Raw genomic sequence first — 25,193 nt, forward strand, 5'->3', positions numbered from 1 at the left:
CCTTAAACACCTCAATCAAATCTCCTCTAAGGTGTCTAGTTTCCAAACTCTGCAACCCACATATTCGAAGTCTTTCTTCATAAGGACGCCCTTTTGCCGATCTCACCAGGCGAGTTACCCTTCTTTGCACCCTTTCAAGAAGCTCGATGTCTTTCTTTAGGTGCGATCTCCATACTTGAACACAGTATTCCAAGTGTGGTCTAACATAGGCCTTATATAATGGGATTATCACGTCCCTATCTCTACTTGCAAAAGTTCGATAGATCATCGATAGGACACCATGGGCCTTCCTTGCAACCTGTTTACAATGCTCAGAGAATTTCATGTCTGACCGTATCGTAACACCCAAGTCCCTTTCCTCCAGTACTGGCTTTAGTTGAACTCCACCAAGTGAATAAGTTATTTTGGGATTACTGTTTCCCAGATGTAATACCTTACACTTTGTTGGATTAAAGCACAGCTGCCATTTTTCTGACCATTCTTGAAGTCTATCTAGGTCTCTCTGAAGAAGCTCAGCTTGACAGTGATCATTAACTACTCTACCAATTTTAACATCATCTGCAAATTTAGACATCACGCCCTCTATCCCTTCATCAATGTTGTTTATGAAAATTAAAAACAACAGTGGTCCTAATACTGATCCTTGGGGAACCCCACTTCTTACATCAACCCAATCTGAGGAATAGCCATTTATCACGACCCTCTGCCTCCTGTCCTGAAGCCATCCTTCTATCCATCTAAGGATTTTCCCAGTGATTCCAACCTGTTCCAGCTTATAAAGCAACCGTTCATGTGGGACTGAGTCAAAAGCTTTGCTGAAATCTAAATAAACAATGTCGAAATTATTCCCTAAATCCAGCTCGTGAGTGACCCTTTCGAAATAGCGAACCAGATTTGTTAAACATGATTTTCCCTTTACAAAACCATGCTGAGTATCCTTGAGAATTTCAATTCGATCCAAATGATCCTGAATTCCACCCTTGATCAGTGCCTCCATGATTTTCCCTACTACTGAAGTCAGACTGACAGGTCGATAATTTCCCACTTCACTTTTAGAGCCACCCTTATGTATGGGAGATACATTTGCACTTTTCCAATCCAAGGGAATCTCCCCAGAGTCTAGTGATGCTCGCATAACCAGCCTCAGTGGTTCAATGCACTCGCTTGCCGCCTCTCTCAAGATTATAGGGTATATTCCATCAACTCCAGGAGCCTTACTAGTCTGTAGGCTTGAAAGTTTTTTCATTAAATAATCTTGCGAAATTTCAATATCATTAATTACATATTTTTTAACTTCGCTCCCACAATTTCCCATTGCCACAAAAGGCTTTTCATTTGTAAATATCGATGCAAAATAACTGTTGAGTTCATCTGCAATGGCAGCTGGTGTATTTATTACTATCCCCTTTCCCTTACGTAAAGGTCCGATCTGGTTTGTCCTGCTCTTCTTGGCATTTATATATGTGAAGAATTCTTTATCCCCCCTCTTTGCTCTGTTTGCTAGTGATTTCTCATAAACTGCCTTTGCCTGTCGAACCTTTTCTGTGGCTCAATTACACATCACCTTGTAGCTGTTATAGGCTTCAGTACTTTTTATTGCTCTGTAACGTTTCCATGCCACCTTTTTCTGCTCAAGTAACTGACAGAGACCCCTGTGAGCATATCTGCACTATACAATTACCTCCAGGTCTTTTTTTGTTGTCCACTCCCCTCCGTGTTGTACCATATAATTGGTATGTTGTTCTTGAATTACTGCTACCCATATGCAGTTGATAACCACTTTTGTCTTTTCCCACTCAACCATCCCTTTATCCATAGCAGTAACTTGCCCTTAATGCTACACCATTCCAATTTATACAGCATTATTATGTGCAACAGTATCAAAAGCTTTTCTGAAAGTATATAATGTAAAAATTATTTTTTGCATCCAATTGCTTTGTCATTGTGTTTTAGTATCCAATCAAATTGGTCAGACAAGACAATCCCTTAACAAATCAATGCTATAACTGCATTCCTGTTTAAATGGTCCTGCATTACTTCTTTAACCATTGATTTTAATTTCCCTGGAAAAGTAGTCAAGCTAACAGGTCTGTAATTACTCATGTCACTCTTGGATCCCCCTTTGTGAATTGGAGATACATTTGCATATCTCCAATCTACAGGAACCTCTCCTGAAACCAAGAATGCTCTCATAATTATGGCTAAAGATTTGCTGTCATTCTTTATATAATTGGATAGATCCCATCCACCCCAGGTGCCTTTTCTTTTTTTTTTTTTTTTTACATTTAGCTTCAACAGTTTCTCTTCACTTCCCTCTCAGTAATCACAAAATCGTTCTGCTCCCTGTTAGACTTTGATACATTTCTGGCATCTCCATCCCTAAAAAAATTCCTCGTGTGAATGTAGATGCAGTATATCTATTCAGTTTGTCTGCAACCTGAGCAAGTTCGTCAGCAGTTAAACCATTCATATCTAGTGGACCAAAGTGATTCATTACCAGAGACTTCTGGTAATCTTCCTTAGCTTGCCTAATTTCCTTTGTGACTTGATTGTAGATTAGATGATATGGGTTAAAGCATTAGTTTGAGTGATGTTACCAAAAATGCATGTTATCTCTATTTCTTGTCTCCCCTCTTTACTGGAAGTTATCCTGTGACATTGATCCATCTCTACAAAATAGTCGTGATTTAAAAAAAAAAAAAAAATCCTCCAAAGACCTTGCAAATTATCTCTAGGCTCAAATAAATCCACATATTTGATAGCATATAATCTCTTTTGTCATGCTTGAGGCAGAATTTCTGACATTTATACATTGTCTTAATTCATTCAACTACTTCATTTAAAGTTCCACGTAGAGTCTTTTTCACAATAAATTTTTTCTTCAGCATGCTCATATACTTATTTATGCTTATAAAGTCATCAGTTTGTATTAGTTTTCAATAGTTTACACATGAATAATAATACTCTCTCTAACTGCAACTTCCCTTAAATTTGATAACCTTTTGAGAACATCATCAATTCTAGTTCTCAACAAGACACACCTCAATTCTATCTTTATTACAGGTTACCTGCTCCCCTAACAACAGAGTCTCCTATAATAAAATAATTCTAGAACAAAGTAGTCTATGCACAGCCATTCTATCCTGAGATCTGAATTTAAAGTGCATTACCTGCCAGGTCACTAGATACTTAAGCCCCCAGTTTTTTTGCCCCCTCACTCTAGGCATCAACTAATTTCTTCAGTGACTCAGTATTATCCAGAAATGCAACAACTTTTAGTTCAGTATATTTCTTATATTTGAAATATGAGTGAAATATGTTATATACAGATAAAATATTACTGAAATTAAGCAAATAACAAAAATTAAGCTACCACTTAAATCCAAACCATAATTTCTAAGCAACAAAAATACTGAATCACACCTTTCATTGTGACTGCCAGTTTGCCTACCTAGATTTACATAACTATGCAGTTACATAAGTCTAATGTCAGATATCAATTGCCTGATATTCCAACTTTCCAGTACTCGGAAAGTGCTGAAATGTCGGAATATTCCTTTATTCCCAGAATACTTTTAGAGGTGTGAGACTTCAACAAAGGTGGTTGTTTTATAATCACACTGTATTTACTGCCAGAGAACTAAATACCAGTTTATATTAACAAAAAATGTGTTATATATATTTTTATCAACTACTTCATTTAAAGTTCCATGTAGTCTTTTTCACAATAAATTATGAAGCAGTTATATATATATATATAGGGTATCTCAAAAATATTGGTACAAACGTTTAGGGGAGGTAGGTAACATCTAAAGGAATATGAATTGCATAGGAGCCCATAACCGGAAACGTCACTGTAAGTCGGTAGATGGCACTGTTCATCAGTTCGCGAGGGAAAATTTCTGGTTTACTAATTCAAGCAGTAGTCGCCACATGAAGAGCATGCATCGATATACGAACTGTGAGCTGGCAGACATGCACCTAGCGTATGGATTAGCAGAAGGCAATGGACGAGCCGCTCAACAAATTTAGGAGAACGCTTCCCAGACAGACATGTACCGGACCACCGTTTGTTTGCACATGTGCATCAAAATTTGTGCAATTATGGGTCATTTAGAGGTAACAGGAGTAGTGCGGGCAGACCACATTCGATGCGAACTCCTGCCATGGAAGAAAGTGTGTTGAATGCCGTCCAAAATAATCCTACTACCAGCACATGTGCCGTTGCTTCTGCCTTAGGAGTGTCTCGTTGTAGTGTACAGCATGTCTGGGGGGCGATTCTTTACACCCCTTTCATCTCCAAAGGGTTCAGTTACTGCTTCCCCAAGATCATCCTGCACGTGTGGCTTTTGCGTAGTGGTTTCTCCAAGAAAGTGTTCAAGACTTGAATTTTCCAGTCTGTTTTGTTCATGGATGAGGCTAATTTCACTCAGGAAGGCTTATTCAATCAGCACAATGCTCATGTGTGGGCTCATGACAACCCACACGGTGTGCACCCCCGTGCGGCACAACATCGCTTCGCAATAAATGTGTGGGCAGGTATGGTCGGTGACTGCTTAGTCAGCCCATGCCTGTTACCATCCTGCATGAACTCTGCTAAATATCGGATCTTTCTTGAACAAGTTCTACCAGGGTTACTTGACGATGTTCCAGCAAATGTGAGACGCAACATTTGGTTTCAACATGACGGGGCGCCTGCCCATTATGGAAGGTGTGTTCGTGACCATTTGAACAAGCATTTTGGGCGTCGATGGATTGGCCGTGGTGAACCCGTTGCCTGGCCCCCACGCTCACCTGATTTATCGAGCCTTGATTTCTTTCTGTGGGGGGGCCCTCAAATCTGTCTTGTATGAATCGCCTGTGGAGACGGAAATGGATCTCGTGGCAAGACTCGTCTGCACTGCTGCTACTGTCAAAGAAACTCCAGGTGCGTTCGACCGTGTCCGCCAATCCATGCTGCGTCAGTGTCACGCATGCATCGTGTCTCATGGTGGAACCTTCGAGCATCTATTGTAACATCATGAAATGCATCCATCTTGTACTCCATTGTTAATATTATGTCAAATAAATGTTTACCACTAATTACTGTCTTGTGTCATTTCTGCTTCTTGTGCCTCTGCTACTACTTTTCCGTGACGTTTCCGGTTATGGATTCCTATGCGATTCACATTCCTTTAGATGTTACCTACCTCCCCTAAACATTTGTACCAATATTTTTGAGACACCCTGTATATACAGGGTGTTTCAGTTAAACGTTTCAGAACTTCTAAGAGGGGTAGGGTACATCCTGACAACTCGAAATCATATAGCAATGTGGGGTCGGAAATGCTTTCCTGAAGCGGTGTTGTACACAGAAGCACCATAAAGAAAAGAGACCGTAAGTGAGAAATCGTTTTAATAATACATGAAAAGAAGCAAAAGGTACATGGATTAAAGTAAGTGTTCGAAGTTTCTTCCACTGGCTACAATGCACGCCTCATATCTCCGACGCATGGACATCCGAACATTCTGGAATACTCCAGGCGAATTTCGAATTTCTTCGACAGCTACTGCGATTCTGCAACCAGCTCCTCAGCATTGTCAACAGGGGTGTCATAAACTAGCGATTTCATATGACCCCAGAAATAAAAATCAAGACATGATAGGTCGGGTGACCGAGCAGGCCAACGCACGGGACCACCACGTCCGATCCACTGTTGACCAAATGTGACATCCAGGTAGTTACGAACATCTCCGCTATAATGGGCAGGGGCTCCATCGTGTTGGAACCACATTGTCTTTTGCGTCGATGCAGAAATCTGTTCATCTCTCAAAAGTTGTGGCAATACTTGCTGCAGAAAGATCAAGTAGATAGGTCCGGTTAGACGACACGGTAACAGGTAAGGTCCGATGAGGTGATCTCCCATAATACCGGCCCATACATTGACCGAAAATCGAATCTGTGCTGCACGACGTCGTATTGCATGCGGGTTCTCGACCGTCCAGATATGGTCGTTATGCGTGTTGAAAATTCCTTCCCTTGTGAAGGATGCCTCATCGGAAAACAACACTTCAGCAGGAAAAAGGGGATTTGTAGCACATTTTCCAAGGTACCACTGTGCGAAAGCAATACGAGGTTGAAGAAACTTCGAACACTTACTTTAATCCATGTACCTTTTGCTTCTTTTCATGTATTATTAAAACGATTTCTCACTTACGGTCTCTTTTCTTTTTATGGTGCTTCTGTGTACAACACCGCTTCAGGAAAGTATTTCCGACCCCACATTGCTATATGATTTCGAGTTGTCAGGATGTACCCTACCCCTCTTAGAAGTTCTGAAACGTTTCACTGAAACACCCTGTATAAAAAAAAAAAACCTATACAAAGGAAATAACTATATTTCAAGCAATTTGAATTTAATCCATTTATTATACTACCCAACAGATTCAATCATATGTGATGCAAATGAGGATAATTTAATCAATTTTCTTTACAGAATACTAAATTCAACTTTTCTTTCATATTGCTCACACAGTTCACACAACAAAACAATGAATACAACAATGGTTTTTTGTTTAGATTCAGTTATTTCCACTCTACTCAAAAATATTGCTATTGGTATTAATAAAAGCCAAAAATTCAGGAGTCTAGGCATTTATTGCATCAGACAAGCTTATTTAAACCTTAAAATGCATTTTTAAAAGTCTTGAATTGTGCCTAAAATTTGAATTGTATTCTCTGTATACAATTTTAACTGTATGCATCTCACTGGATCTTAAATTTAAATTATTAAATTTGGCTTTGAGTATATGTTTAATTTGTGTACTTGATAGATGTACTATAGCAGTGATCACCAGCCTCTTAAACATTTGCTGAAAAACAGAGTCCCAAAGGAAATAATCCCAGTTGTAAATAAAAAAGGCATACATTTTATGTAATCATAATTAATATGAAACTTGTTTCTAACTCTTATTCTAATAATTTAGTCATCTTGGTTTTCTGTAATCATTGCTCAGATGACTTCATAATTGAGTATATATGAATTCTGGGTTTGAATTCAGTTTTTACTTCAATAAACTCAGATTTACAAGCCATATAATTATAGTCTTATAATTCATTACTTTTAATCATTAAAAAAGTGAAAATAATTCATCAACAAATATTTTTTTATGAACAAGTGGTAAGAGCCACCAAATGAAATTTGTGAAATTAGAATTTGTACTGCTGAGCTATATTATTATATTTGAACTATTAAACATTTTATATTAACACCATACATGCCACATTAAATGTGTTGCTATTTTAGACTGCAGATTAACAAAAACAAAAAATTTATATAAGTTTCTTTTTTTTTTTTTTTAAGGTACTGCTGTATTTGAAATGGGAGGTGCAGTTAGTGCTGGTGAAGATAATGATGAACTAATAGATAACTTGGTTGAAGCAGAATATATTAAAACACCTTTGGTAGAAAGAGTGTTTCGTGCTGTTGATCGTGCTGATTATTATGTTGAAGGATGCAAAGAAAATGCATACAGAGACTTAGCCTGGAAGCATGAAGATTTGCATCTTTCTGCACCTTGCATTTATTCAGAAGTGATGGAATCACTTAAATTAGAATCAGGCTTATCTTTTTTGAATCTTGGAAGTGGAACTGGATATCTGAGCACGATGGTTGGTCTTATTTTAGGTAAGTGAATTATTACTATCAGTTTGATATGATTTTCTAATTTTTTTTTGTAATTATATAAGTCTGTAGTGAATTATAAAAGCTATTAACTGAAAACAAAGTTTGCTGATTAATGTAGACTTCCTGAATTACTAGGTAACAGAAATAAGTCCTTTTTCACATTAACATTTATGAACTTTTTAATTAGTTCAACTGTACAGTAGGCAGTGGATGCCTTAAAGATGTTTTAATATTAGTAGTGGCATAAACACAAGAAAGCAACTATCAACCAAAAAAAATAAATTTACCACATCACCTGTCCATTCCCTCAAGATTATTATAGATTATTAGAACTGCGTTAAGCACAAAAACTAAAGCTAACTGAGAAACAGGTGAATATTTCTATAGTAGGCTAAAACTTATTTTTAGTTGTCTTTAGCATGTGCTTAATGTACTGCAACAATAATACATGTGAAGATTAGTATTGTCAATGATGCAAGGAAACATGCTTTAGCAAAAAACAAATAAAAAGTATAACCGCTGTACCTGCCTTTAATTCATTTATCTATATCTCAAGTATATGTCCAGTTCCTCTTTAAATCTAGGTAAACTTTCAGTCTCCATAAGAGGAGGTGGGAATTTATTCTCTTAGTCAAAGAGTTATCAAACATTTTCAGACATCTATTCTGCAGTTTTCCCTGTCAATTTAAATTTGTTCTCTCATGTATGTTACACAACTCAGTGTAAAGATGTCCTCATTGAGTTTACTAAACGTTTTTAACAAAACTACAGCCTTAAACACCTCAATCAGATCACCTTGTAGATGCTCAGTTTTGAAGCACTAACTTACAGAGCAAGTCTCTTTCTCAATAACAGTACCCTTAATCAACCTTGTTTCACTTCATGCCTTTTTAAACAGGTTCACATATGTATGTATGTATGTATATGCAATATCTTTATAATAGAATAATTACCTTTGTCTCTCCTGTTGAAGTTTCCATCAGCCATCTTAGAAGCTTTCCACACTGTTCACAGAACTTCATATCAGAGTATAATTACTCCCAAGCTCTTTTCACTATCAGCTGTCTTCAGTTTAGTGATACCCGAGGGGTATGTTACACTAGAATACCTCTAGACAAGACCTTGCATGTTCCATTGTTGTACAATTGCTGCCATTTTTTTCAGTCTATTCAAATAATTTATCTGTATTAGTGGACTTAATTCAATACATAACTGTCTTCATTCCAAATTTAAACTTTTTTTTGCCTTTTCACTTGTTTGATATCTGACAGATATAAATTATATACAGTGCCAAGTATATTTAAGTTTGATATTTGCAACTCTTATCGCAAAAAGTACCGTTTAATGATATATACAGTCTTGAATCAGTATATTTAATTTTTAATAATTTGTTTCCATTTCATAACTTGCTGGCTAAAAGAAAACTTCCTGTAAACCAGTTTAAACGTCTTCTCTATAATTTGAATTTATAGTCTCTAGTTCTTGAATCATTTAAGGCAGTAAAAATTTCAGTTTTTCATTTTATTTTCACCTCCCAGAGCCTTATACACTTCAGTCAAGTCATTTTTAAAGTGCCTAGTTTCCAAGCTCTGTAGCCCACATATTCAAAGTCTTTCTTCATATGGATACCCTTTTGCCAATCTCACAGGCACATTGCCCTTTTTTGGACCCAGCTTTCTTTTTTAGATGTGGTCTCTATATATGAATGCAGTATTTGTATTGCCTTATCCAGTGGGATCATGGCCTTTCTATCTCTACAAGCAAATTTTCAATAAATTATTGATAGGACATGATGGACTTACACTGGTTTTTTTTTTTTTTATGTAAATCCCAAACACGAGAGGTATTAGAACCTATAATACTTAGTACTGTGCTTGTGTTGGAGGTTGAGAAGACGAAAGAAGATATTTGTTGACATTCGACTTGAACTTCTGCAGACTATAATTTTCAGAAAATACGTATGCAGGAAGGTTATTCCAGAAAACGGCAGTTGAATGAATAAACAAGGAAGATGAAAAGTTGGTTCTGTGAGTTTGAAGTTGGACAGTAAATGGATGTTGGCTGGTGGCGGCACGTGTTCGGACTATTTTGAAAGAGAGAGCAGGAATTATAGAAGCCAATTCAGAAGAACTGTGCCCATGGAAGTATCTGTAGAAGAGGCATGCAGCAGAAACAGTACATCTATGAGACAGCGAGTGGAGAGACTCTGTTAGAGATGAATCATTAATTAACCTAACTGCCCTCTTTGAATGGAATCAAGAAGCCTGAGAGAGGTTTTGGGGGCACCACCCCAGATATGGGAACAGTATTCCATGGCAGGGCGTATTTGTGATTTATACAGAGTGAGCAGCTGTTTGGAAGAAAAGTAACGCCGAGAGCGAAAGAGAAAACCAAGTTTTTAAGATGCAGAGGAAGCAATATTTGTAATGTGCTTGTGCTAAGAGAGATTAGAAGTCTGGGTAATCCCCAAAAGAGATATATCATTTTGCCTAGAAATTGGAGTGTCCCTAAAGATAAGCATAGGAGCAGAAGACTCCTTTTTGCGAGATATAAGACAAGACTGAGTTTTAGAAGGGTTGAAATCAACTAAGTTGTCTTTGCTCCACTGGAGAATTACCTGAAGATCGGCATTTAAGGAATTGGTAGCAGATTTTCGAGAAGTTGAAGCTGATTGAGCAGGGCAAGGTTTCTCAAAATGGAAAGTGGAATGCAATCGGCTATCATTAGCAAAACTATGAATAGGATTTCCAGTCAATGGAAGAAGGTCATTAATATACAAGAGGAAAAGAGTGGTGGAAAGAACTGAACCTTGGGGGACACCGGCATTAGTGGAGAAGTTAGAAGATATAGAGCCATCTACCATCACCCTCAGTGAGCAATCAGAGAGAAAACTGGATAACCAATTACTAAGAACAGTTGGAAAACCATAAGATGGGACCTTGTTTAGAAGACCTTTATGTCAAACATGATCAAAAGCCTTTGAGATGTCAAGAGGAACTATTTGTGTTTCACAAAACCTTTCCATTGAATTAGTCCATAAATGGGTAACAAGCCAGAATATCACCAGTGGATCGACACTGACGGAATCCATACTAGCGATCATTGATCAGACGGCAGGTTTCTAGGTAGTTTAAGAGTTGGCGGTTAATTGATTTCTCCATTACTTTAGAGAGAGTAGAAGTAATTGCAATGGGATGATAATTGGATGGGAGGGATTTGTCACCCTTTTTAGAAACTGGCTGGATATGAGCAAATTTCCAAGCAAAAGGAAAAACACCATTGGAATAAGAAAGTGAAAAAAGTGGCAAAGAATAGGAGTAAGTTCAGGAGCACAGGTTTTGAGAACAAGTGGGGAAATACCATCGGGACCTGGAGCTTTCTTAGCATCAAGATTTGTCAAAATCCTTCTGACATCCTTTTGACGGAAGACCACAGAAGGCATTGAATGGAGCGTGTTGGGAATGGTGGGAGTTGTTTTACCAAGATCATTAATACATGAGTTGGAAGAAAAATGGGATGCTAGCAGCTTTATCTTTCACTGAAGTGACAACAGAACCATCTGGTTTGGACAGAGGTGGGAGCAGAGATGAGCAAAAGTTGTAGCCAATAGTTTTGGCAAGAGACCAGAATGCTCGGCTACCATTAGGGCAAGAAGCAAGTTTTCTACTTTTAGCCTGTTCAAACTCTAGTTTGGACTGATTAATAACTGCTTTACAATTGTTGCAAGCTTTGGTGTAGGCAGAAAATGAAACTGAAGAATTGGAAACAAGCCAATTACGATATGCAACATTCTTCTCTTGAACGGCCTTAGCACATTTATTGGAAAACCAAGGTTTAGATAAAGGACAATATTTTAAAGTGGAGTGTGCGATAAAGGATTCCATTCTTGCAAGACTAATTTAACTGACACGATCTAAGCAAACGTTGACATCAGAAGTTTTGAAACAGTAATCCGACCAAGGAAAAGAAGAAAATAAATCTCGCAGGTCATCCCATTTTGCATTCCTGTAATGCCAAACAACACGAGGTTGAGAATAGCCATGAGATAAAGGCTCCATTGGAGAAGAGCAATCACGAAGTTGTGATCTGAAGTGCCTAAAGGACCTCTCACTTCAACCGTGTACTTAAAAGGTTTGTTTGTGAGAAAAAGATCAAATGTGTTGGCTGTATGATTAGGATTGTCCTGTATTCTTGTAGGTAAATGAACAATCTGTGCAATGTCATTAGTAATTGCAAAAGCCTCAGCATCTCGACCAGCTGGGTCAGTATGACTAGAAAACAGAAGCCAGCTGGAGTTGTGAACATTAAAATCACCAAGGAAAATTACCTCACTGTTAAGAAAGTTGAACTGGAGAAAGTCAAGTTGCAAAGAGAGGAAGTCAAAGAGCTCCAAGTGATTAGTGGAGTTGGGAGAATGGTAGAGACAACAGATGAATTTGACACAATGAGGTAGAGAGATTTTAAGCCAGAGAAGATCAAAGAGAGGAGATTACAAATTGCCAAGTCTCTGACAGGGAATATCAGAACTGACATATGCACAAGTACCACCTTTGAGGTGAAAGGAATTATACAGCAAATAATTTGGGCATCTGAGATGAGCAGTAGTTGAATCAACCGAAGAACTTAATATTGAACTGTATTGTAACTCTCAAATCCCTTTCTTCTTCTATTGTTTTTAATTTAACCACACCAAGTGTATAAGTTATTTTGGGGTTACTGTTCCCCAAGTGTAGGATCTTACATTTGACTGCATTAAAACATAGCTGCCACTTTTCTGACCATTCCTAAAATTTATTTGTTATTGTGAAGAAGCATTGCTTGACACTGATCATTAAATACACTACCAATCTTGTCATCATATGCAGATTTTGAAATCGTGCCCTCTATCCTTTTGTTGATATCATTTAAGAAGATCAAAAACAAGAGTTGTACCAGTCGTAATCCTTGGGGAACCCACTTCTTGCATTAACCCAATCTGAAGAATAACTGTTAATCATAACCCTCTGCCTCATAGTCTTCAGCCTGCCTATAATCAATCTAAGGATTTTCCCTGTGATTCTAGCACATTTTAGCTTACATAATCTGCCATGTAGTAATAAGTCAAATGCTTTGCTGAAATCCAAGTAAACAATGACAAAATTATTTCCTACATCCAACTCATGAGCGACTCTTTTAAAATAGCTAACCAAGCTAGTTAAATGTGATTTTCCCTTTTCAAAATCATTCATTTCCTTCAGATTTCTGTTTCTTTTTAAGTATTCTTGTTTATATTCCAGTATGGCTGCCAGGTCAGAGGAGTTTACAATAAATCATGAATTCAACCATTAATTGTATTTAACAGTCACAGGCTTGAGCCAAGGTCTGCTCAAAGAGCATGTGCTCCTGACCACTCAGCTACGTCAGGCATAATGATCCTGTACTACACTCTTGATCATTGTCTCCAACAAGATTGCCAATACATAAACTGCCTTTATGTATTGGCAATATGTTGACATTTCTCAAAATTTCAGTGTGCGCGCCATCAACTTTAGAAGCCTTGCTCACCTTTAGGCTCAAAAGTTTTTCTAAAAATAATCTGTAATTTCAATATCCCTAATTTCTTGCTTCCCAGCTTCACTTGCAAAGGTTCTCTTTCATTATGAAGGTTTTCCTTCTGTAAATATGAATGCAAAGTACCAGTTCAATTCATCTGCGGGATGTTATCTATGACTTTCCTGCACCCATTACACAAGGGTCCGATCTCATTTGTTCTTCTCTTTGTATTGACATACAGGCAACCCCCGTATAACATGGTACTTCTACAACACGGTTTTGCTCTAACACAATTGATAAATTGCAGAAATCCTTGCACAACATGGTACTTATATAACACGGTTAGAGAATTTTGGTAAACCTCTCATAACAGGGTATATTTGAGCTTTTGTCTGGGGGAAACCCTGCTATTATGTTGGATGTCATTTTTAAACATTTTCACTCTTTTTGAATCTCCACTGTTGACTCGCTATTCAAAAAATAAATAAATAAATAAATACTGAGAAACCCCTGTATTTTATTTTGTTGGTAAATCCCCATGTTACGTTTTCTGCTTGTTGAACTTGTGGAAAAATCTAAATTTCAAAGTTTTATTACTATTGGATAGCACATCCAAAAGATTTAAGTCATCCAAACGAAGTTATGTTCCTACCACCACAGTTGTACTAGGTTAATACAACTTCTTTCATTTAGCCATTAGATCAAGGCATTATATTCACCTTTAAAACTCATTACATCAGAAAATCGTTACAATGGATTTTGGAAAAAATTTATTCTGAATCTATTGAAGTAATGGAGCCATGGAAGCATTTCTCAATAGTGGACTGTATCAGAATCATAGCTTTATCACTGAAAGAAGTAAAACTGTCAACGTTAAATGCGTGTGGAAAAATGTATGGCTATAGTCAGTTTATTCAGGAAATATAGTTGATACGGGAAGTTTTTAATGATATGACTACCGAAGCTCTCGTGGGTAGCAGTTGATAATCTTTCCCCCCCCCACACACACACACCGGGTGGAAAAGACCTGAGTTCGAATCCCATCAATGACAGGAGGAATTTTTATGGGTCTTTTTCACAACGTGACTTAGTTAGTCGGGCTCAGGCAAGGGTAACATGGTTTTTTTCTCTTGGAATCTCAGGTTTTTCATCCAGAAAAACAGAAAATTGACCTCGGGACACATGCAATTTATAGACAATATACACAGAGTAACATGAACTTAGTCGCTATGCTCCTAAAAAAATTTTAAAAAGATACGATTGCTGAAGACGTTCAAGAATTACTGGTAGAAAAAGAGGCTGGCAAAGTGGATTTTTTTGTGGAAATGGCATTGGAGGTAAAACCAAATCAATTCAGAGGATGATAGTGCAGATAAATTCTAAACTTCCAAATTTTACACTAAAAAGCATAGGGAAGGCATAAAGTTAGCCCACCAATTAGAATCTTATTTTTTGAATGCAGATTCTTGAATGAAAGGAGCCCAAAGTTCAGAAGGGAGCTTCAAAAATGCTTAGTTCCATATGATGAAATTCACAAAGTTTTATCAAGAAAAAGCAAACAAACCCAGATTACTGATTTTTTAAAGAGAATAGAAGATACACGAAATCTAGAATGGTTTTTTTGTTAGTTTTTATTAAAATTTTGGTAACGAAATAGTGTATTTTTGTTAGCTTTTGGAAGTAACCCCACCCTTTTTTGTACTTTTTTTTAGTCCCATATAACACGGTTTTGCACATCACGACATTTTATATGAACTTAACTACTGTGTTATACGACGGTTACCTATATATGGAAAACATCTTGTTCCCCACTCTGCTCTCTTAGCTAACAATTTCTCATCTGCCTTTTCCAGCCTAACGTTTTCTGTGATTCTACAAGTTTTACAGATCAATTTGTAGTTGTTATAGGCATCAGTCATTTTTTATCACTGTGCAACTTCTCCATGCCATCTTATTCTGCCATATTAAACTGGCTAGCTCAATATTCATCCATCTCGTAATCCTTGTGTTTTCTTAATGGTATATACTAATTTAAGGCTTCTGTGACTATACCATAATTCTAAATGTATTATTGTTCTATGAGCTGTCTACCCAGTTGAATGAGGCCATGCAGCACCATGAGTTGTAAACTACCTTCTTGAAATTAAAACCTATTCCTTTGCCTTTAACAACTGCTACATCTCTTCTCATAATCCAACTTAGAACTTTGAGAACACTACCTACTAATGGCTCCTCCCACTTGATCCACTCAATCAGGGGCAAACTGAAATCACCCATAATAAGATATTTGTACTTGCCCTACCATTTCAATTCCATGCAGAGGCTCTCATCATAATCTAGCCTGTAGATTATTCCACTCTCTTTATACTTTTTCTTCCAGCTCACACCACACGTTCTATACTAGCATGCATAACTTTTGAATTTGGGACAGCTTTTGTTGCATTCAGGCTGATTTTGATAAGTATCATGACCTTACCATCCCTTCTATCTCCCATATCCTTCCTAAATACATTGAAAAGACAGAATTCATGGGATACCTAGTCAATGCAATGCTGTCACCCCTCTCACTAGTGGACGAACCCACTGCTTGGCAGGTATATAGGTACACTGCATTACTGCATTCACGTAGGCGGTAATTTGATGTCAGTATGGATAAATGTCATGAGTTAACTGACTTTGAAAGAGGATGCCCAACGCATGGGTCACTCTATCGCAGAGGTGGTACAGAAATCACACCATCTCCATTCGACAGTATCAAGAGCGTATCGGGAACACACCATTTCCAGAATAACATCTCATCATGGACAGTGCTGTGGGTGGAGAAAGGTGGCAGATGAACGTGGATGTTGATGACTGTCTCTCACATTGTTTCAGCCAACTGGAAAGTGACAGTGGCACAAATCGCCGCCGACTTCAATGAGGGAGGTGCCAGAAACATCTCCACCAAGACCATCAGGCAATCATTAGCCGCAGTAGGTTATAGGAGCCGCTGACTCACCAAAGTCCCATTGCTAACACCATGACACAGTACTCTATGCCTCAACTGCACGAAAGAACATCGGCACTGGACCTTGGATGATTGGAGACAGGTCCCCTGGTCTGATGAGTCCCATTTCCAGTTATTTTGAGTGAACAGGAGGGTGCATATCTGGCAGAAACCACATAAAACTATGCACCCATCATGTCAACAAGGAACTGTTCAGGCAGGCGGACAGTCGGTAATGGTCTGGGGATATGTTCAACTGGCACACGTTGGGACCTCTAGTACATCTAGACACATCTCTGAACGGTCCAAGTTACGGTCCACAGAGGGCAGTGGACTCTTCCAGCAGGACAATGCATCTCCCCCACAGAGGCATGGTGACTAGATCGTGCTTCAAAGAGCACTCTGCAGATTTTACCACCATGGAATGGCCTCCCCGTTCACTGGACATGAACCCTTGCGGAACATCTTTTGGGATGTTATGGAAAGATCCATTCGAGCTTTGAATCCTCCATTCAGGAATGCGACGGAATTATGGGCAGCAGTGCAGCAAGAATGGATAGAAATACCTGTGGAACGCTTCATGAACTAGTGGATTCAATGCCTCGCTGTGTGACTGCCCTTATCCAGCAAAAGGTGGGCCTACCCGTTACTAAGTAGGTATCCCATGATACCTACTTAGTAACAGGTAGTTCTGTCCACTCAGTGTACGTTATACATATAATAGTGAAATATCCTTATTTTTGAGTGTTACCATTTCCACAATACAGGTTGCACAACAAATGAATTCCACAAATATAGGTTAATTCAAAATTTGCACAACCCAAATATCACTAAATAAAAGAATGTAATGATAATAAATAATTACAAAAATTATAATTAATGTTTAAAAATGGCCACCTTCTTCTTGAATGCATTTGGACTCTTTTCATCACATTCAATGACATCCTTTCTAATGCTTGAAGATCTTTGTTTACATTTTCATAAAATATATGGGTTTCCAGTTTTTCCAAACCAATATGGATTAGTTATATAAGTTTCTTATATTTATACAGCTAAGTAAAAAAAAAAAAAAAATTTCTGCTTGTTCCTCCATTTACTGTTGTGTTTAAATTTGAAAGAAATAAAATTTTACAAGTTTTACAGTGGGTTATGTATATTGTTTCCCACTGAGGAAAGAATAAGTCAGGCTGTCACATTTTGAACACACATTGACTGTTATTAAATAATGGTATTTGTTTTATGATGATTACATTACTACTAAAAATATCAGTATTTTATAATCAGTAAATAAAGGTGAGTGACAGAATAATGAAATGCTTGAGTATTAGAACCCTATAACATATATGGTGTTTTCAAGTTATTTCTCCAAATTTATTTCTCATACAATATAAAAGATAAAGAAATATAAGTAATTTTCTAACATAATCTTTTAGAAGGAACACATTTTTCACACCTTTTCAATGCTCTGAAGTCAGAAGTTTGTTTGGAGGTGTGTTTAGCTCACTGGTGAATGGCTGAAGCAGCTACTTGGCAGTTAGGAAAAATTTCTTCTATGAAAAGCAACCTTCATTGTTGGAAACAACCAAAAGTCACTGGGTGCAAGGTCACGTGATTATTTGAAGGATGTGGGATAACTTCAGTTTTGTTTCCTGTAAAAAAATTTTGCACCTTAGCAGCATGATGGGTCAGAGCATTGTCCTGATGGAATCAAATGCGGTTCAATCCATGTAGATGTTTCTTCTGAAACACCAGTGAAACTTTTTCTTTAAAATATCTTCATACAAGTTTCCTCTCCCTGTAGTGCTCTTGGGAAAATCATGGTGCCTAAAGATTTTTACACTTGCAGCAACAACTTTTTGGGCAGTGGTGACTCAGCATGCTTCCATTTAGTGGACTGATGTTTGGTTTCAGGATTGAACGGTGGAATCCATGTCTCATCCATCATTACAATCAAGGAGTAAAACAACACAACTTGATACAAGAGTTTTTTTGTTCCTGAGAAGCTGTCATGGAAACTGCTGGCTGACATCATGCTCATTCTGAGATTTTCATGAAGAATGGTATTCACAGAGCCAACAGAAATGTCTGTAGGTGTTGCAGTTTCATCCACTGTTGATCTCCTCTTCCCCCAAAACAATTTTTGCCACTTGTCAGATATTTACCTCAAAATGGCTGGTTTCAGGTCCTGGTTAATTAGCTTTGTTCTTACAAGACACTCAACTGTGCACATTTTTCTTCTTCTGACAAACTTCTGACTTTTCTCAATGAATTTTAATAGTAGTTTTCCCATTAAATGCAAATACCAGATAATTATACATTCTTGGTGACTGAAATTTATTTTAAATAATGCCACTCACTGGTCAGTCAATCTTGAAAAACTTCTTCCCTGAAACCATCTTATGAATGTATGTTTTGGTATTTTCTTGATCTGTTTGTTATAAAGATTTTGAACCTCTGTAACCTATATGACTGAGAATTTTATCCAGCTTGACTGGCAAACTCTTTGCAGCCTTTTCTGTCATTTAACTCATTCAGCTTTAATCTAAATGAATTAAATGAAGAAGACAGCCTATAACAGAGAGAGAGTAATTTATTGCTATTAAAAATAGATAATATATATATGTGCACAGGAAACTCCCATTATAACGCTCCTGCTTATAGTGTTTTAAGTACTCGTTTCTTCTAGTCCCATGATCAATCCTGTGAGGTTGGGTGGGGACGATCGCCACTTCAGGTATAGGCTATCACAGCCTATCCCTACTGATCATTTTCTTACTATACTGATACTGTTGCTTAACCCCCTACCCTACACACAATAACTTCTGGCACTAATTTTTCATTATTTACTTTCATGTCTCAAAATCTAACTTTTTCTTATTCTTAATCTTATACATCTTTATTCATAATCTCACCTGCAACAGTATCAAGTATATATATATTTATTTAATAATATTTTATTAATCTTTATTAATTTTTATTATCTTTATTCAGTTATAAGTTTTTAGTACTGTTTACTTAATTATAAATTTTTGTACTTAATTCTATGACACGCAACCCACTTATGTTTTCAAATTCTTTACACTTCTGTTCTCACTACTTATTCTTCCTTCTATCGTATATCTCTAGTAGTTCTGGCAATTTATTCAATGACTACTATGCCCAACTTACATTATCATATCTCATACATCTATAATATACCTGTCTTTACATTCTTCTTCAGCAGCAGTATGCTGGTAGATATAATTTCTCTAACTTATTTAATATTCATATTTCTCCATCCTCTCATTTCAGTATAATACTCTAAACCTAAATTTCTCTCTCTCTCTCTCTCTCTCTCTCTCTCTCTCTCTCTCTCTCTCTCTCTCTCTCTCTCTCTCTGTGTGTGTGTGTGTGTGTGTTTTTGATATTCAAAGAAAAATTTCCCAGTTACTTTTAAAATGTTTCTTTTAGGTCCATATGGTACCAACCATGGCGTGGAAATACATGACAGTGTTGTTGATTATGCTAGAGAAAAGTTAGATGAATTCAAGAGTACATCTTCAGCACTGGATGAATATGAATTTTGTGAACCAGATTTTGTAGTTGGTAACTGTTTATTGCTTGATAGTAGCACTCGTCAGTATGATAGAGTTTATTGTGGTGCTTCTTGTCCTGGCGAGCATGAAAATTACATGAAGAATTTGATCCGAGTTGGTGGAATCCTTGTAATGCCTCTGAATGATGAGGTATTTTCTTTGAAAAGAAAATAATTTATAAATTATTAGAATAAATTTGAACTATTAATGTATATTTAAAATGTAAATTCATTGTTATCTACACTGAGTTATCACTGAATTATGACCACCTACCTAATACTTCGTAGGTCCTCCTTTTGTCCTCAGTACAGCAGCTATCCAACGTGGCATTGATTCGACAAGATGTAAGAAGCATTTGGGAGGGATGGCCAACCAAGCTGTGTGTAATGCGGTCAGCAATGCAGGTGTGGAGGTGATTGGTGTATCCACCAATCACCTCCATATCTGGAATATTTAGACGCCTGATATGCCTTTCCATAGTGTCCCACAAGTGCTCTATGGGATTGATATCGGGGGAAGTTTGGAGGCCAGTCAATATGCTGAAAGTTAGAACTGTGTTCCTCAAACCATTCCTGCGCAAGTGCCCGATGGCTCGGTGCATTGTCATCTTGGAAGACACCATCACCATTCAGGAAAAAGTGTAACAGTAACATAGTGGGGTGTACACAGTCAGCAAGCAGTTGACAATAGCGGAGACCACTGATACGTTGTTCCACATACACCAGGGTCCAAGTTCCTGCCAGTGAAACACGTCTCACACCATACAACCGCCTCCACCAGTCTACACTTTTGACACCATGCATAATGAATCAGGAGACTCATGTTGTTGACGCCAAATCCATACACAACCATCCACGGTGTGGAGTAAATAATGTGACTCATCCGACCAGTGCACCCTCTTCCAATCTTCTAACATCCAACTTGCATGCTCTTTGCACCAGAAGTCTTTTGCACTGATGAACTTTGGTTAGGAGAGGATGCCGTAATGGTTGTCTGCTGGTATAGCCCATACGTGCGAGCATGCGACGCATGGTCATGCCAGATATTGTTCTTGGTTTGCCTATGTTGTATTGGGTAGTCAACTCTTCAACAGTGCTGCGCCTGTTCACCTGTACGAGTCGTTGGACCCAGCACTCACCTCTAACATCAATCTTTCGCTGACCTTTGTAGTTTTGCCGTTGGGTCGTTGTTTGACCATTTTTGACACCATTCCTGGTACACTTTAACTATTATGGCTCTCAGACACCCCACCAGTTCAGCCGTTTGGGAAATCGAGGCACCAGCTCATCGAGCACCCACAATCTGTCCTTTATCAAAATCTGATGAATCCTTCCTTTTACCCATCACGCTCGGAATTTTACTACCTATTGAACCACTGACACCTTATCTATGCTACGTAGGTTGACTAACTCTGCAATCCCGTACCTCACGTGGTTAACGGGTCGCATTCAGTTTTCATTGGAGTGATCATAATTCAGTGATCACTCAATGTATATTGCATTTCGTACTCATCAGGTCTAAATAAAGCTGTTCTAAATCAAAGGTAATAATATCATAATAGCAAGGGTAATTTTGAATGAAACATACTAACATTATGAAATGCTACTTTAGTTATGAGAATTATTTTATCAGTTGTATATGAAACTGTATATTGCTGTCTGCATAAGGCTGTCATTTGATCCACAGGCACCCTCAAGTTTATTACATCAAAGGTTTTTCCTGTATACTGTCTCATTTGTGTTCAAATAATCATACTGGAGATGTGCAGAATCTGTTTTACAAAAAGTTTCTCTTTTCTCTTCATTTTACTTATTTTTTAAGTGTCTGTTTCACTTGCATTGTGGTACTGATAATGTTGCTCTTCTATGCAAAGTTTCATAGAATAGAACAAGAATGGGAAACCTGCAGGCAGGTTCTAGCCCATAGACCCTTTCATGTTGCTTGTGGTTACTTTGCCAAAAAAAAAAAAAAAGTTACAGTACAACTCCATTTTTTATTTTGCAATAAAATTTTAATCTTTTGTAACTCACTTGGTATCTGGTGGACTTTTTTCTGCCATTTTTCTGAATTTGGAAGTGGGTCTATATCCTTCAATGTAATTTTCTCCTCTGAAATGTCAGAGTACTTAAAAATGTAAGTAACTGTTACAATTTCTACCCTTCCATTCCATGTGGAAAAGGCCTAGTTTGAATCCCAGCAAATTAGAAGTTTGTCTCAGGTAAAGGTACCCCCAAAGCACCCCCAAAAATCTTGGTTTTAAATAAAAAAAAAACATGCTTATAAATTAGTGCAAATGCATCAGATTTGCTCACAGCTAACTACTAAATAGTTATAAGATTGGCATCATTATGTATATCGCATATTGTGAACACCTTCACAATGAGTTGCCATGAAATTGCACTACCTCAAATAAGTAACTCTTCACCATAGGAGAAGACTATTGTTACTTATTCTCAGTGGATGCCACCACCCAGATGACATCGTTTCAGAGCTGATTGGCTCCTCTTCAGTGGGTGGTCAGGCACCCTGTTGTTACAATGATGGCAAGACAGTTGCGAAGTATAACTCCACAACATGAGAGATGCCTGATGGTGTGTAGTAATTTGAATTCCGTCGCATTTTAGGACAAAAGCCTCAAGTTGCATAATGAGTTAACATGCTTACAGGTTAGTGCAAATGCATCAGACCTGCTCACAGCTAACTACTAAATAGTTATAAGATTGACATCATTATGTACTAAATAGTTATAAGATTGGTCACAGTTATAAGCTGTGAACAGATCTGATACATTTGCCCTAACTTGTAAGCATGTTAACTCACTACGCAACTTGAGGCATATGAGTTATGCAGCATCAGCCATAAAAAAAATAAAAAAAAAAATTTTTACAAAAAATTTCCTAAAATGCGATATAATTCAGAAAAACATCTAAACAAACCTGTAGAATATATGTAATACTCTGATACCACATGGCTTTAGTTGGTTTGGTACAAAATCTAACTAACCAACAATTTAAAATGAACCACAAAATCAAACTCAAATTCAAAGCAAGACTTTGAAAAGAACTTACAAATAGCTATGACAAAGCATTTTGCCAACTACTTCCATTCTTCCGAATAATGCTATTCCAAAAATCATATTAATGTGGTATTTTATTTCTTCATTTTTTGTGTTCTTCTGTGAATAATTTTATATGGCATGATTTGTTATATTTCTGTTACAGCATTGGCAGTGTAATAATCCAATCCTTATAAAAATAATATATAAATAAAGAGAATATACACACAGAAAATTAGGGCACTGATCCAAGTCAGTTTATATTTTTACCCAGCCCTCAGTTGAACATAAGTTTACTAGGTGGCAGATGACCCTCATCAACTGGTGCAGTACCACCACACAGACTGGGCTAGCCAGGTGGGTAAAGTGCCTGATTTTGTGGTTCATTTTAAATTGTTGGTTAGTTAGATTTTGTACCAAAGGTTGCAGGTTCGAATCCCGCCTCAGGCTTGGATCAGAGTAAAATGCAAAAACTTTGGGAGGTGCATTATGGCCACAGAAGCCGATGCGCCAACTAACAAAACAAAAAAAAAAAAAAGTACCACCACTTTGCTTTTTGGAGGCTTGAAGTGGTGAAACTCATGTTTAGTCTCTAGATCAAAGCTTCCAGTAAAAGTTAAAAAAAAAAAAAAAAAGGTAAGCAACAGCCATTATCAATCCACTGCAGGATGATAGTATCCTCAACAGTTCGTGTTGGGGGAAATGGACCATAATCTGCCATGCTAGCCCAGTGCAGGTTGGAGATCGACCGTATTTACCCTCAGGGGCTTGAACCCCAATCTACTTAAAAAGCGTGTACTACTGCACTCCTGCTCCTGACTACTTGGCTATGAAGGCCTTACTATTAGTACCAGTATAAAATAGCACTAATCATCATCATTAGCCATTTTCAATCCACTGCAGGATGAGGGCCTCTCCAGCAACTTTCCAGTTCCTTCTGTTTTGAGCACTGGCCATCCATTTACTATCCAAAAACTCAGGAATTGTATCTATCCATCTCCGCCTTTATCTTCCAGGTTTTCTTCTGGCTCCTCTTGGGTACCATTCTGTTATTTTCTTATCCATCTGTCATCATCTCTTCGAGCTATGTGTCCTGCCCAAGACCATTTTAGTTCTTTAGTTTTGATAAGAATGTCTTTTACTTGAGTTTGCTGCCTAATCCATGTTTCTCTTCTTATCTAACAGTCTGATTCCCAATATAATTCGTTCCCTTCTTCGCTGTGTAGTTCTCAGCTTCTCTTCCATTCTTTTGGTGAGTGCCTAAGTTTCACTTCCATAAGTCATGGTGGGGAGTATACATTGGTTCATTATTTTACATTTCAGACAAAATGGGATAATACTCTTCAGTATGTGGCTATATTTCCTGAATGCTATCCATCCAAAATTTATTCTTCTCTTGACTTCTCCAGCCATTTATCATTATTACAGCTAATAACTTGTCCCAGATAAGTATATGACTACACCTTTTCAATTACTACTCCTTCACTCATTATTTCCCTTTCTGTGGCATACTTGTTCATCATTACTTTTGTTTTAGCCATATTCATCTTTAGTCCAAAATCCTTACTAACTGTGCATAACTGATTAAGATTTTCCTCTTAATTCTTTGGGATCGTGGCTTATGACCACAGTGTCATCTGCAAATCGTAAATGAGTCTATCTGATGAGTCTGAGTCTCTATCTAATGGCTTTGCATAACTCAGTTTGGTACTCTCCGTTCACATTGACTCCTTTCTGCGACCAGTCTAATCTTCTGAAAGCTTCCTCAAGGGCAGCAGTAACAGCTTCGGAGATATTGTGTCTCCTTGTCGAACTCCTTTCTCGATTTTAAATTTCCTACTGTCTTTGCCTAGTGTAAGAAAGGAGGTAGCATTCTCATATATTTTCTTCAAAATCATAATATGTGGGGTATCTATGCCTTGTCTTTCCAGTGCCTGAAACATTGCCTTATGCTGTATGGAGTCAAATGCCTTTTCATAATCCACAAATGCCAGGCATAATGGTGTTTTATATTCATTTGCTTTCTCCATTAGCTGTGATATTACTTGAAGGTGATCCATAGTTGAGAATCCTGTCCTAAAGCCAGCTTGCTCTTTCGGTTGATTCTCATCAAGTATTCTTTCTAATCTGTTAGTAATGACTCTTGTGAACAACTTGTAGATGTGGGATAATAAGCTAATTGGTCTATAATTTCCAATTTCTTATTTATCTCCTTTCTTATGCAGCAAAACTATGATTGCATTATTCCACTGCTTAGCCGTCACACCTTTTCTAATGCACTTTGTGAAGAGACTTGCCAGTTTTTGTGTTATGTCTCTTCCTCCCAATTTTAACAACACTACAGTAACTTCATCTTTCCCCGGGACTTTCTGATTCTT

At 37.5% G+C, this 25,193-nt stretch overlaps 1 protein-coding gene across 3 annotated transcripts in view; it reads left to right on the forward strand.

The window, feature by feature from the left end:
* LOC150086578 (protein-L-isoaspartate O-methyltransferase domain-containing protein 1-like) overlaps positions 1-25,193 on the forward strand; it is a 75,684-nt gene that overhangs the window by 17,521 nt on the left and 32,970 nt on the right. For all 3 annotated transcript variants that reach the window (XM_090371464.1, XM_090371465.1, XM_090371463.1), the window contains exons 2-3: positions 7,344-7,667; positions 19,636-19,910. In XM_090371464.1, coding sequence (XP_090227590.1) covers positions 7,361-7,667; positions 19,636-19,910 — 582 coding nt within the window. In that variant the 5' untranslated portion in view covers positions 7,344-7,360. The remainder of the gene's footprint in view (positions 1-7,343; positions 7,668-19,635; positions 19,911-25,193) is intronic.

Source organism: Mastigoproctus giganteus, chromosome 4 (genome assembly GCF_048544385.1).
Source record: "Mastigoproctus giganteus isolate SK-2022 chromosome 4, ASM4854438v1, whole genome shotgun sequence".
Classification (NCBI taxonomy): Eukaryota; Metazoa; Arthropoda; class Arachnida; order Uropygi; family Thelyphonidae; genus Mastigoproctus; species Mastigoproctus giganteus.